This window comes from Saimiri boliviensis, chromosome 7 (genome assembly GCF_048565385.1).
Source record: "Saimiri boliviensis isolate mSaiBol1 chromosome 7, mSaiBol1.pri, whole genome shotgun sequence".
Lineage (NCBI taxonomy): Eukaryota > Metazoa > Chordata > Mammalia > Primates > Cebidae > Saimiri > Saimiri boliviensis.
Window position 1 is genome coordinate 37,113,917 of NC_133455.1, and position 13,441 is coordinate 37,127,357.

Here is a 13,441-nt window from a genome sequence, read left to right on the forward strand (position 1 = left end):
GGAAAAGAAATGGTAGTGTTAAAGGATAACTTTGTAAAAAGAAAGGTCATGACTCTTATACACATATAAAACGAACATGAGTCAAAGATGTATTTAACTCATTAATGAATGACAGGCCAGTAAGACATTACAAATGTTTCAAAGGAAAATTCAAATAATCACACATATATAGACAAATAAAGAATGCTAAAATAGGCCAGGTGCAGTGGCCTATGCCTGTAATCCCAGCACTTTGAGAGGCTAAGGTGTGTGGATCACTTAAGGTCAACAGTTTGAGACCAGCCTGGCCAGCATGGTGAAACCCCATCTCTACTAAAAGTACAAAAATTAGCTGGGTGTGGTGGCACCTGTAATCCCAGCTACTCAGGAGGCTGAGGCAGGAGAATCGTTTGAATCTGGGAGGCAGAGGTTGCAGTGAGCCAAGATAGTGCCACTGCACTCCAGTTTGAGTGACAGAGTGACTGTCTTAAAAACAAAAACAAAAAAAATGCTGAAATGTATTTACAAATGGATACAAAACAAGTCAATATGAAGGGTAATGATCAATTGCTTTCTACTGGACACAACTGATTTGCATTTTTATGGACAAAATTTATTTGCAATATTGATCATTTTCTACAACTTACAGAGTTGTAAAATAGCTCAATGATAATAAAAGGCAGGGAAAACCTAGGATGTGCTACGGTAGCATACTTGGTAATCTTTTGGTGGGGGGTATAAGGAGTGGATTTCAGAGTCACAATTTTTTCCTGACAGCAGGAAAGGTAATTTTGGTAATGAGGTTTCCCAAAAGATGCTATATCTGAACCTAAAGTCCACAGTTACAAATAAAAGTAGTCCTGGCCTGGTGTGTCTATAATCCCAGCACTCTGGGAGGCCAAGGCCTGGGAATCACTTGAGGCCAGGAGTTCGAGACCAGCCTGACCAACATGGAGAAACCCCATCTATATTAAAAATATAAAATTAGCCGGGTGTGATGGCTCATGCCTGTAATCCCAGCTACTCAGGAGGCTGAGGCAGGAGAATCTCTTGAACCTGGGAGGTAGAGGTTACGATGAGCTGAGATTGTGCCACTGCACTCCAGCCTGGGCAATAAGAGCAAAACTTCGTCTCAAAAAAAAAAAAAAAAAGTAGCCTCTATCCCTGGCCTCACAAAAGAAAGATTTGTTTTATTCTGGAAAGTCATTGTTCTGAAGAGTAAGAGAGACTCCTACGTAAAATTGCTCAAAAAGCCCAAATTGAAACTGTACTGCTAACTTGCAAAAAACTACTCTTGAGCTAATTATGTATTTTTACAACAACGGATTTTTTTTTTTTCTGGAGACAGAGTCTTGCTCTGTCACCCAGGCTAGAGTACAGTGGCACAATCTTGGCTCACCGCAACCTCTGCCTTCCAGGTTCAAGCAATTTTTCCGTCTCAGGCTTCCAACTAACTGGGATTACAGTACAGGCCACTATGCCTGGCTAATTTTTTTATTTTTGGTAGAGATGGGTTTCACAATGCAGGTCAGCTGGTCTCAAAATCCTGACCTCAAGTGATCCGCCCGCCTTGGCCTCCCAAAGTACTGGGATTATAGGCATGAGCCACCACCCCTGGCCTAAAACAATGGAAATATTTTAAAAACTTCTTTCACTTGGCTTTTTAAGTGACGTTTTTGTTTTGTTTTTTGAGACAAGGTCTGGCCCTATGGCCCAGGCTGGAGTGCAGTGGCACAGTCTTGGCTCACTACAACCTCTGCCTCCCAGGCTCAAGGGATCCTTACACTTCAGCCTCCCATGTAGCTGGGACTACAGGTGTTCACCAGCACACTGGGGCAATCTTTGTTTATTTTGTAGAAAGTTGGTCTTGCCATGTTGCCCAGGCTGCTCTCCAATTCCTGAGCTCAAGCCATCCACCTGCCATGGCCTCCCAAAGTGCTGAGATTACAGGTGTGAACCACTGCCCCCAGCCTAAGTGAGGTTATGTTATCAACACTATTTTTAAACTCAAAAATGTTTTGTGATTTATTTGAAAAGCTTAACTTATGCTTTTCTCTGCCCTTGAGCAGTTTCTGCCTTCCTTCTTGCAGATGGGTGGGTTCAGGAGTTTGTTTTTGCTTTATTTTTGGCTAATCTAATTTTTACAAAAGTGGCCATGCTGTATATAGAAAGATAAACCACAAAACTTGACTTTAGGTCTTAGTTCCAGCTGTAATGCTACAAAAAAAGATCTGCTGAATCACAACTTTAAACAGTCTTGGAATCAGTGTCCCCCATATATACATAGATGTATACAGATGGGGCCAATCAGTGTACACAGATGTGGTCATATTTGGATATGTGTGTGTGTGTGTGTGTGTGTGTGTGTACGCTTGCACTTCTGAATACTCTTCAGCTCCAGATTTCTTACAGTAAGTAGCATGCGCCAATGGCACAGATGAACTTGCACTTAGATAAATAATTCAAAGCTTTGGGGGATATGAAATTTTATACATGAAAAAATGGAAATAAGCAAGCAACCTCAATTTTAAAATTTACCTAAGTCATTCAGTTATGCGCCGTGTACTTCTTATTCTTTATAACTAAAATTTAAACTGACTAAAAGTCATCACGCTATTATCATCCTTACCAGTTCCTAATATGGATGGTAAATAACATAAAGGAGGTGCCATGCAGAAAGAGCAAATCTTTAATTAGAGTTTATTTACATTCCTAGTGTCATCTCTGTTTGTAAATTTATTCAAAGGAGTTCCTAATAAGGCCTTGTTGAGGCTTGCGGGGGGCCTGGAAATTCCCCTAGAAGGCAACAGAATCTCCAGTGCGCAGAGAGAAAAGGTTTTACATAGAACAAATGAAGATCCAAAAGTATTCTCTACCCCTCCTTGGCCTGAACTTTATGCCCGGTGTGGGCAATTGGGGCCAGTCTCCCTGTATTCACCTATCCTCAGAGTTGCTCGGCTTCTTTCAGAGGAAGAGGACCAATAACCCATTCAAGCACAGAACACCCATGAAGTGGCTCACCGTGAGTCCAAACTACACTCTGTCCCGGAGAGCTTTGCGAGAACACAACAGTTTTATTTAAGTGTCATCCTGAAGAGACGTGGCCAAAGTGGATTCCTGAGAATCCTACTGCCGAGGGTCTTATAATAGCATAGTTTGGGGGTTGAGGATGCTGGAGTGAGACTGCTCGAGTTCAGGGAGCTTTACCACTTAACTGGCTTTGTGACCTTGGACCAATTACTTAAACTCTTTGGGCCTTCATTTTCTCCTTTGTGGCACTGGACAATGATAATTATACCTACCGTATAGGGTTTTCCTGTGAATGAATTAATATTTACACAATGCCTAGAACAGTGCCTGGGTATATAGTAAGAACTACTCAGTGTTAGTTACTGTTACTATTGTTATTATCATCATGTTCATAACTGACCCACATTCCTTGAGCTTACAGTAGATCTCCCAGGCATGACCACTGTACCTGAGGACATATTTATCAATATGCCTTGCCCAGGTATAAGTCTGTATACCCGTTATAGGAAGCAATCTGGACAAAGCTAAATGTGATAAGGAAATGATCTCATTCCCGCTTCAAATGCATAATTATCACCCTGCCTTCTTGGCAGTTTTAATAATGAGACTAAGCTCACTAACTTAAGTTCTCAAGGCTCCATGATATATATATTCACTGAATGAAAAAAATGCATATTTATTGTAAACCCATTATATGTCAGTTACCAGGGGTTCAAAGACATTTAAGCCACTGTTTCTTCCCTGCAAGGTCTTACAGTCTAGCAGAGAGAAGCGGATAATGTATGATTCCCATGCTGTGCACTAAATGCCGTTTTCTTAGGGAATTTGCATTGGCTTCATTCATGGTTTTTTCAGGTCTGTCCATCAGAGCAAGGTCTTGGCAAATTAGTGAAGTAGGCACAGTTTGTTTTTGGCTCCTCTCTCCCCTTAAGTCATTCCCTTTCCCTCCTCCAAGAAGACACAGTTCTAGGAATGAAAACATGATTATAATTCCTGCTGACATATTTCTGCTGATATTATAAGGATTTGCCCCTCCTGAGGGTAAGTGCATTTTTGTAAGGAGGTCTTGAACCTAAAACATCATTCTAGAGCTAAAGGAATGAATTTCCACAGAAAGAATTTCAGGTTACAGCCTAGATGGGAGGAATGAAGCCTTAAGTACTGGCCAATTTGTATTCTTTAATCGTAATTGTTTTTACCCTATGCCCATCTTTATTTGATTGCCCATGCTTCTTTATGAGTGTGTTTTCTCTAGTGTTCAAGGATAGACCAAAGAATAAACTATAAAGCTTTTCATTTCTTCTTGCATTTTTGCTACTTATATTATTGCGCAAGGGTTTGAAGCACTCAACCTTCAACCTATTTTGCCCCATTCTGACATCAGGTTTCAGGCCCCCTTTTCACCAAACTCAATTATTATGCTTGATATTCACCATAGAGCTTCTACTTCTTCTGTTAAATTAAAACATGCAAACCTTTAATGGGAAAAGGGCATATTTTATTCGTTAATGAAAACACATGTTTTCATCACAATGCTTTCTATTCAAAGGTTGTGTTGTAGCATTCGTTGGGCATGTTTTTGTCCTGAATAAGAGCAGCAGGTTCTAACAGGCTAGCCCATTATTAGAATTTATTCCTTTTCACGAATAACAAGTTCATTATTTTAGAAGTTTAAGCCTTTTCTCCAAAAGGAACATGCTATCTCTTTAGAAATTAATCAGTTTTTGCCTTCACATTTGGTCTTCAATTGCTGTATAGCATCGTTTCACTCTCTAAATTATGTGTCATAGCTATAGAGGTTCGTGAATTGCTGCAGCTGCTGTTAAGTGGGCATTTTTCTATGGTCCGTAGAATAAGCCCTGTTTGTATCCTCTTCTAACATTTTTGTGAAGTTCCCATGATGGTCTGAAAGAATACTCATTTTCAATTGGAATGAAAAGTTGCATGGTAACGAATTGAAATAAAATAACGTATATAAATAATAATGGCACAGTAGAACAAGGAAATTACTCAACTTACAAAATTCAAAGATATCTGCATACTTTGCTATAAAACAAATCTTTTTTTCAATAACCTTTATTACAATTTTTAGTAAGACATGATTAAGAGACTCAAACAATAGTTGTTCCTTTCTTTCTTGAAAAGCAAGTTAGAAACAAATTTTATCAGACATTTCTAGAAGAATTTAGTTAACATAAGTCCTTCAAAGCAAAACCAGATGGATTTTCTGCTTTCGTAATTCCCTTATAGTCAATGGCGGTGGTGAACATCTGGGTGATAAAGTACATCTTTATTTGGGAGGAGAAACTAGAATGACATTTAGTCCAAGAGTACTGTAGTCACAAGCAATGGGAAATACGCAATAGAGAGAGAAGAAATCTGAAGGAGAGAAAAAAGAATAGTATTTATTTTCATCAAAGTATAGTCGATACAGATGAATTAAAGTTCTTCAGAGACTATTAATGTTTATTTACTTTTCCATTTGTGTCACCTTGGGTAGTGCCTGCAGGAAAGATGAAATATTCTCCTAGTTTTTCTTCATTTGATTTTCAGATGATCCCAGAAATGTTCTGCACTGGTGAAATGGCAACAGGACCCAGCTATATGTCATTTAACTTTTCTCTGGGAGCTCAAAAAGGCTTCTGAGTAGTTGCCTGAAACCAAATAATATTCACAAACAGAGAAACAGGCCTTGAAATCATAGAGCCTTAAGACTAGAAGGAATCTAAAAGTTGTTTAAGCCAATCTTCTATCCAGTGTTTAAATACTCTAAACAGTCTTGATAAACGTCCTTCCCAGATGCTTGACGCTGTCAGTGACCAGCTTCCCATAGCCTCCTGCCTGGTCAGTTTCAAACTCAACCACATGATTGCTGGCTACTTTTGACATTGACAGAGAAGAATATTCTTAGCATAACAGAGAAGTTTATGGAAGTTATAGAATATCCAAAATTCTATTTACCTCTTGAGTCATTAGGAGTTGTAGTTTTGCTGTTAAGGTAAATTACTCAATTTTTAATTAGATAGTAGATACTTTTCTTCAACTAAACCTTACATACATAATCCCATTATCCTGCTCCTTATCTACTTCATGTTTGTATACCAAACAAGAGCTTTGTTTAACGTATTACTAAAGTTTCCTTTTTCTGTTTTTTTTTTTTTTTTCAACGAAGACCTAGTTTTACTTGCACATTTTTCACGAGCATCAAATAGTGGGTGATCTTTCAAGCTTGAACAGCAACAGTTGTATCGCTGAGGAAGGATTTCTTGTTTCAAATTGTCTAGGTAATGATTCACAGCTATTTTTGGTAATTCTCAAAATGACAGCTCCTTGAATTTTTCTGTATGCAGAAAAATTTGCTGGGCTAGCATCTTTCAGACCCTGGGAGGTTTGTCCCAATCCCTGGCATGTGGGAACAAGGGAATGCTCTGAAATCCTCACTGCAGAGGGAATTGACCTGTCCAACATTGTCTTGTAATACATGCGAATGTTCGGTGAGGTAACTCTAAATGTCTGTGGCCTCCTGAGACCTGGGATTTGTGGCAGGATGAACCTATGTGTTGGGTGATATTATGCATCGGCCTTAGGACTTCCAAGACCAAACCTGATAAATTGAACCTAGGATGATGGTTGAGCTCCTTCGAAGAGGACTCACAGTACTTTGCAGCATCTATCTTCATACATTATTCAATACATGGTTGCTAAAAAGTGGAAAAGAGGGCCAGGTGTGTAGTCTCATGCCTGTAATTTCAAATCTTTGGGAGACTGAGGTGGGAGGATCACTTGAGCCTAGGAGTTTTAGACCAGCCTGGGCAATGTAGCAAAACCCTGTCTTTACAAAAACTACAAAAATTAGCTGGGCATGGTGACATGTACCTGTTGTCCCAGCTACTCAGGATACTCAGCTGGGAGGACCACTTCAGCCCAGGAGGTCAAGGTGTCAATGACCTGTGATCACACCATTACACTCCAGCCTGGACAACAAAGCAAGACCCTGTCTCTAAAAAAAAATTAAAAATAAGTAAAATTTAAAAATGGAGAGGATGCAAAAAGACAGTACATAGGAATTAACATGCTGATATAACTGGAAAATTAGGAAAAAGGAATTAACTTTTTCAACGTCTGAATATTTTCAGAAGATACATGTGGGTGCCACTGGTTATTGGAAGGCATGAGCTGGGGAAAAGCCAGAGAAGAAACCGTGAAAGGAGAAAGGGAAGAAGGAAGATAACAGGCAAGATAGGAGAGAGGTAGAAAGAATTTTTTAAGAGAAAAGAAAGTGTGTTTAATATCCCTTTCACATCATTTTCTTACTCAAAATTCTTCAATGGATCTGCATTGCCTATGGGATAAATTTCACCCTCTTTAAAGCTAATGTTTAGTGTATTCCATGATCTGGATTGAACCTACCTTTCAAAAACATACTTTTGGTTTATTTATTGACTGTCTCTAACTATTGCTTTAGGGTTCTTATATTCTTATCTTTGCTTCCTAAGGAAAATCCCATGTACACTTCAGGACACAGACTCAGGGACCACATCTAGAAGTTTTATACAGACAGCACAAATTGACCTTGATTTCTGTCATATTTACTTTACACCCCTTAACATTTTCCCTAATGCTCTCCCTAGACATAACTCCATATAATTCCTTTAACAGCAGGAACTCTGACTCTAATTCTGTCAGATTATTTATGTGTTTTGAAGGTAAGTTTTGCTTGTTTTTTTTTTTTGATCTGTAGGATTAGACAATTGCAAAACATTTTCCCTACAAGTCTCCATTGCACTACTTCTGTCAGTTACATAAGGATGCCTTCATCTTACTAAAATTCTTCAGCCTTGGAAGATTTTTTTTTCCACAGTCATTTTTTCAAAGACTCCCTTTTCTTTGAAGTCAGCATTTAGTACTACAAGTAAAACAAAGAATCATAAGCTTTTCCTGAGAACCTTTAAAGAAATTTGCCACATAGAAGTTATTTGATTGGCAAGAGTTTATATTTTTTCATGATGAGAGAGAACACTGAATTTAAAAAGGTTCAAAAAAAGTAATGTGACTGAGGCACCTTTACTTCATATACTTTATAGTAAAAAATGGATAGGAAAAATCAGCTATCCAGGAGCTAGGATGAAAAAAAATCTCATTTTGTAGAGCAGCAGAAGTTGAATGCCTGCAGCTCTCAAAATGTAAGTGCAGATCTGTCTTTAGGGCTTGCCTGGATGTGTGAATGGAGATTTGTAGCGAACTCATAACTCCATGGCATTTCGATATCTGAGTATTTCATATCAGAGAACTATGAAGAGATGCCCAAGAAGGTATATTATTATAACTGAATTCATACTTGGACATTCCAAGACCAAAACCAGTGAATTGAATCTATAGTATTAGTTGCATTTGCATAAAGAAAATTAACAAAAATTTTTGCAACATCATCTTTTTTCAAGGAGCCAACTTTATTATTTTTTTAAAAAAAATCTATATATAAAAAAAGAACAAAATAAAAACAAAAAAAGAACAAAATAAAAAAAACTGTATACTCACTAATCCCTGATAATTAAAAGAACTATAATTTTCATGAAGCATGAGAACTTTACATGAAAATATACTGAAATGGAATTTAGCAAGATGGCCACCAACATATTGCTTATGAAATTTTCCAGCTAACCCTTAGGCACCACGTGGTTCATTCTCAAGCAGGCTGCAGTCCTCTACGCCCTGTGTATAATTCCTGAACTTGGTCATTATGTGAGCATAAGGCCGACAGCAGTCATATAGCACACTTGGATCACCGCACGGGCCATTTGCAGAGTGCCTCCACCAGTGCTGGGAAAGTATTAAAAGAAGGTCCTCGATGAGACGACACAAGTTACTTGAGTGTTGTCTTAGGTCAAGCAGTAGTACATCAGTGTATTGGTGTGGCCGTTTTCAGGTTTGTTAAACTTTACCTCAGGGACTCATTTTGGTTTGGCCACTCTGAGTACATGTCATTTTTAGTAATTTATTTTTTGTCACAATCAAAATATTTGAGATGCGTTGAAGTAAACTTTGCTCACAGATTCTCCTTACACTTTGGTTCATTTTGTTTCCTTTTCCTGAAAAGTTTCTTTCCTTCTGCGTGTTAGAAATGCCACCCGTGTGTCAAGGGCCAGCTCCGATCTCCACCTTTCTCATCAAGCCCTCCAAAGCTGTCAACCTACGGTGATTTCTGCATCTTTTGAATCCCAGCATTATTTTGCTGCTTAGGCATTTATTTATTGTCTTGTTTATCTGTTGTTTTCTTCTATATAACTTTTTTTTTCTCCAGCTATTACACATTTTATCTTTCCTAAAGACAGAAAACTTTTTAATGCTTTGTGTACCAAACATGGCCTAGCATAGTGACTTTCCCTTGTAGGTACCCATTAAATATTTGTTGACTAGTTGATATAATTTGTTACTTTTATGTTACCTTTAACACTGTTTCTCAAGAAAAAAATATACAACCTCATAGATCCACAGTTATGGACCCCATTCTAAGCTACTTTGCAAACCTTTCCTTTGTATATTCATGACATCATGTAAATAAATAATCTTGATACTGGAATGCATTTTGATACTGGAATTCATTGCAACTCTTAGTTATTAGGAGATCATTTAGATCCAAAATATTAATTTTTAGAAGTTAGTGAAATAATACAAAAAATATTGAAATTCCCATATTTCTAAGAATTCTACAGAAGTATTTCTCTCTGTGAGAAATACTATTTTAGTAAACCCTAAACTACTCGAAACTATGGGGACCAAAAAAAAATGTCCAGTCATTAGGACAAAATGTATTCAAAGCCCCAACAATATACACATTTTCACCTTTCAATATTACTTCTAGAAAACACATTCAAAAGAAATAAAGATCTACACAAATATTTAGCTACCATGATATTCATTATAGCATCAAATATAACATATACAAATATTTAAAAACCTAAATAACAATTAAATAGATGGTCAGATAATTTAAGTTTACATTATACAGGGGTGCCATTAAAGTGTGTATTATATGAGAATATTTAACAAAATGGAAAGATACTTGCAATATGTGAAAAATTTTGTAAATATAATTGTATATTTTAAAGTGCTGGAAATATATGCTCCAAATGTTGATATTAATGTCATTTTGCAGTGAGATTATGGATTTCTAAACTTTCTAGAATGAAGATGTATTACTTTTGCATAAAGAATTTAAATATTTAAAGATATTAAAAACTTAGCCAGTACATTTGAATTCAAGTGTTGGCTCAGCCAGTAGCTTAGAATTGCTCTATAGGGTCATATATCCTTCAGCCAAGAAACTATATTACTTAATCTTTTGAATTTTTCAAAAGATTGTGTGAAGAATGTTCTTCCTTGGCATCGTTTGTGCTCAAAGCTCTCACTTGATGTTGTTTGCAGGTCCATGGGAAGTGTATGTGTAAGCACAACACAGCGGGCAGCCACTGCCAGCACTGTGCCCCGTTATTCAACGATCGGCCGTGGGAGGCAGCTGATGGCAAAACGGGGGCTCCCAACGAGTGCAGAAGTAAGTAACAAGTCCACAGTATTCAGAAGTCTTCTTTGTAAAGTCAGCTTATCTGTGGACTCCTGGTTGTCTCTACAAACATAACACAAAGTGGTGGGTGACAAATGCTAGAACCTACACGAGCAGAGCCGTATCACTGCCCACTGTGGCTTCAGCCATTGAAAACAGTTACTGGTTGTTACCTTGCCAACGTGACTGTTTTGCCAAGAATATGTTGCCTATTTGTTGGACACATTGTGGGAGCTAAGGACCCTTTTATAATTGGACATAATAAAAACAGAAGGGTGGCTCACACCTGTAATCCCAGCACTTTGGGAGCCCAAGGCCAACATGGTGAAATCCCATCCCCACTAAATATACAAAAAAAAAAAAAAAAAAAAATAGCCAGGCATGGTAGCATACACCTGTAATCCTAGGCACTTGAGAGGCTGAGGATTGAGAATCACTTGAAACCAGAAGGTAGAGGTTGCAGTGAGCTGAGATCATGCCACTGTACTCCAGCCTGGGCAACAGAGGAAGACTCTGTCTCAAAGTGAATGAATGAATGAATGAATGAATAAAAATAAAAGCATGAGTAGACAACAAGAGCATCTGATTCTGTTCTACAATTATTACCCTTATTGCTAAGGTGGTGAATTATAAACATGAAAATAGCTGTCTTGAATTCAGTTCTCAAAACTACCCAATAAAACAGGTAGTGTTAATCCCATTATAGAGATGAGGAAATTGAGGCTCAGTAAGATTAAGTGATTTGCCAAAGTTAATATATGATAGTGGGGACTTGATCCCAAGTCTCAAGACTCCAGATTAGGTTCTTTTTCCCATAATACCACAATGTCTTTCTTTCCACTTTATGATGCTTGAAGTGAAAGATTAGATTTGAAATTAAGCCGGTAAGTCAAGAATGAGATTTCCCTACCAGGACTAACTTGAGACTTGAGGTTGGAGATTAACTAGGAACATAAAAATATGGGAACCTGAGCCATTTTTTCTTTGCAATTTCAAATGTTCACAGAAATGCACATGCCCATAAGAATGTGAACACTCACAAACCTCTATTTTACAAGGATGTCAAAGCAGGTACTGTGGGTAAAATTGTGAGAAGTCTCCTCCCATATGTAATCTGGAGTCATAATTGATTTGTTTTTGTTGCTAGGAAATGGAAAGGATTTCCTGTAAGAATAAATCTCAAATTATCTCGTAATATACTTTTAAAAGCTATAAATCTGGTCAGAATTTCATAACACATCAAGGAAACAATGAAAAACAACAGCACAAACATTTTCAAATACACTCGACCTCCGCAAAAATCTGGATTCTTATTCTAAATTATCAAGAGAATCTAAAGAATTTCTCTTGAATTCCTAGGGTGACTTTCTGGCTCTTTCCACCGAAATCAACTGCCTATCCAAATACATATAGAACACAGAGACATGCCACTTGATGCTACTGACTTACAATCTTAGAAATGCCTTTGAGGAATTACTGTATAATAAATACTGCAGGCCTCTTCTGTAGTATAAAGAAAATTGAGGCTTCAATAGGAGTCCCTACTCAGCAGTTCAACAGCTGAAGAATATTACGTCATGAAAGATAAATCAATCTAATTGCCAAGTTACTAAGTGCTGTCCACCAGCAGCTTCCTTCCAGGCTCATTAGTAAGCACGAATTCATGCCTGCCTCTGCAATATGAACAGCCATTTCTACATGAGGCCTGACAATCTCAGCTTTTCTTAGCAAAGTCAGGAGTCCCACAGGGATGACCCTTGAGAAGTAACAGGAATGGGAATGGTGAAGTGTTATCAAAAAAGAGGGCAAAAAACTGGTAGTCACTTCTGTCATCTTTCCACAATAAATGTCTACCTCTGTTGGCAAGTTCATCATAATGTCTCTGCCAACTAGACAGAGCTACACTTTGTTGATTTTCATGCATCTCCTGAAACTTGTTTTTTTAAATTAAGATCTATGATGAAAAACAAAGTAGAAACCTATTGAAGAAAGGCAAAATAGGGCAAATGGGGATAGAGAGGCTAAATTTCATAATAGATATCTTTCTATATTGCTTCGATATTTATACCGTTAACTACTCAAAAACCAAAACTAAACATTAACAGTTTATCCTATTTTTATTTTTATTTGTTTATTTTGAAACAGACTCTCCCTGTGTCACCCAGGCTGGAGTGCAATGGCATGATCACTGCAACCTCTGCCTCCTGGGTTCAAGGGATTCTCCTGCCTTAGGCTTCCAAGTAGCTGGGACTACAGGCATGTGCCATCACACCCAGCTAACTTTTTTATATTTGGTAGAGACGGGATTTCACCATGTTGGCCAGGCTTGTCTCAAACTCCTGGCCTCAGGCTCTCCCACCCACCTCGGCCTACCAAAGTGCTGGGATTACAGGCGTGAGCCACCTCACCCAGCCAGCTTATCCTATTTTTAACTACCTGAATATGAGATAACCCATCACTCTAGTTTTACTTATTAGTGCTTCTCTCCACGCTTCTTGTTTCCAGCCTGCAAGTGTAATGGGCATGCTGATACCTGTCACTTCGACGTTCATGTGTGGGAGGCATCAGGGAATCGCAGTGGTGGCGTCTGTGATGACTGTCAGCACAACACAGAGGGACAGCACTGCCAGAGGTGCAAGCCAGGCTTCTATCGTGACCTGCGGAGACCCTTCTCAGCTCCAGATGCTTGCAAATGTGAGTAACCTGTGGTTTCCAGAAAATAGGCTGATTTGTACAAAACTGATGAGTCTCTTCATCTTTCACTCCACTAACTCAAGGGAGGGGAGGTCACTGAGATTCTCAGATCATACACTCACAGATATCAGTTAATTTCTTCATTGATAAGAGGCAAGAATTTTCAACCTGTTGGGT

The 13,441-nt window shown here is 38.2% G+C and overlaps 1 protein-coding gene across 2 annotated transcripts in view; it reads left to right on the forward strand.

Annotated features, from left to right (window-relative positions):
* Positions 1-13,441, forward strand: part of NTN4 (netrin 4) — a 124,943-nt gene that overhangs the window by 56,476 nt on the left and 55,026 nt on the right. For both annotated transcript variants that reach the window (XM_039472271.2, XM_074402391.1), the window contains exons 4-5: positions 10,435-10,561; positions 13,076-13,264. In XM_039472271.2, coding sequence (XP_039328205.1) covers positions 10,435-10,561; positions 13,076-13,264 — 316 coding nt within the window. The remainder of the gene's footprint in view (positions 1-10,434; positions 10,562-13,075; positions 13,265-13,441) is intronic.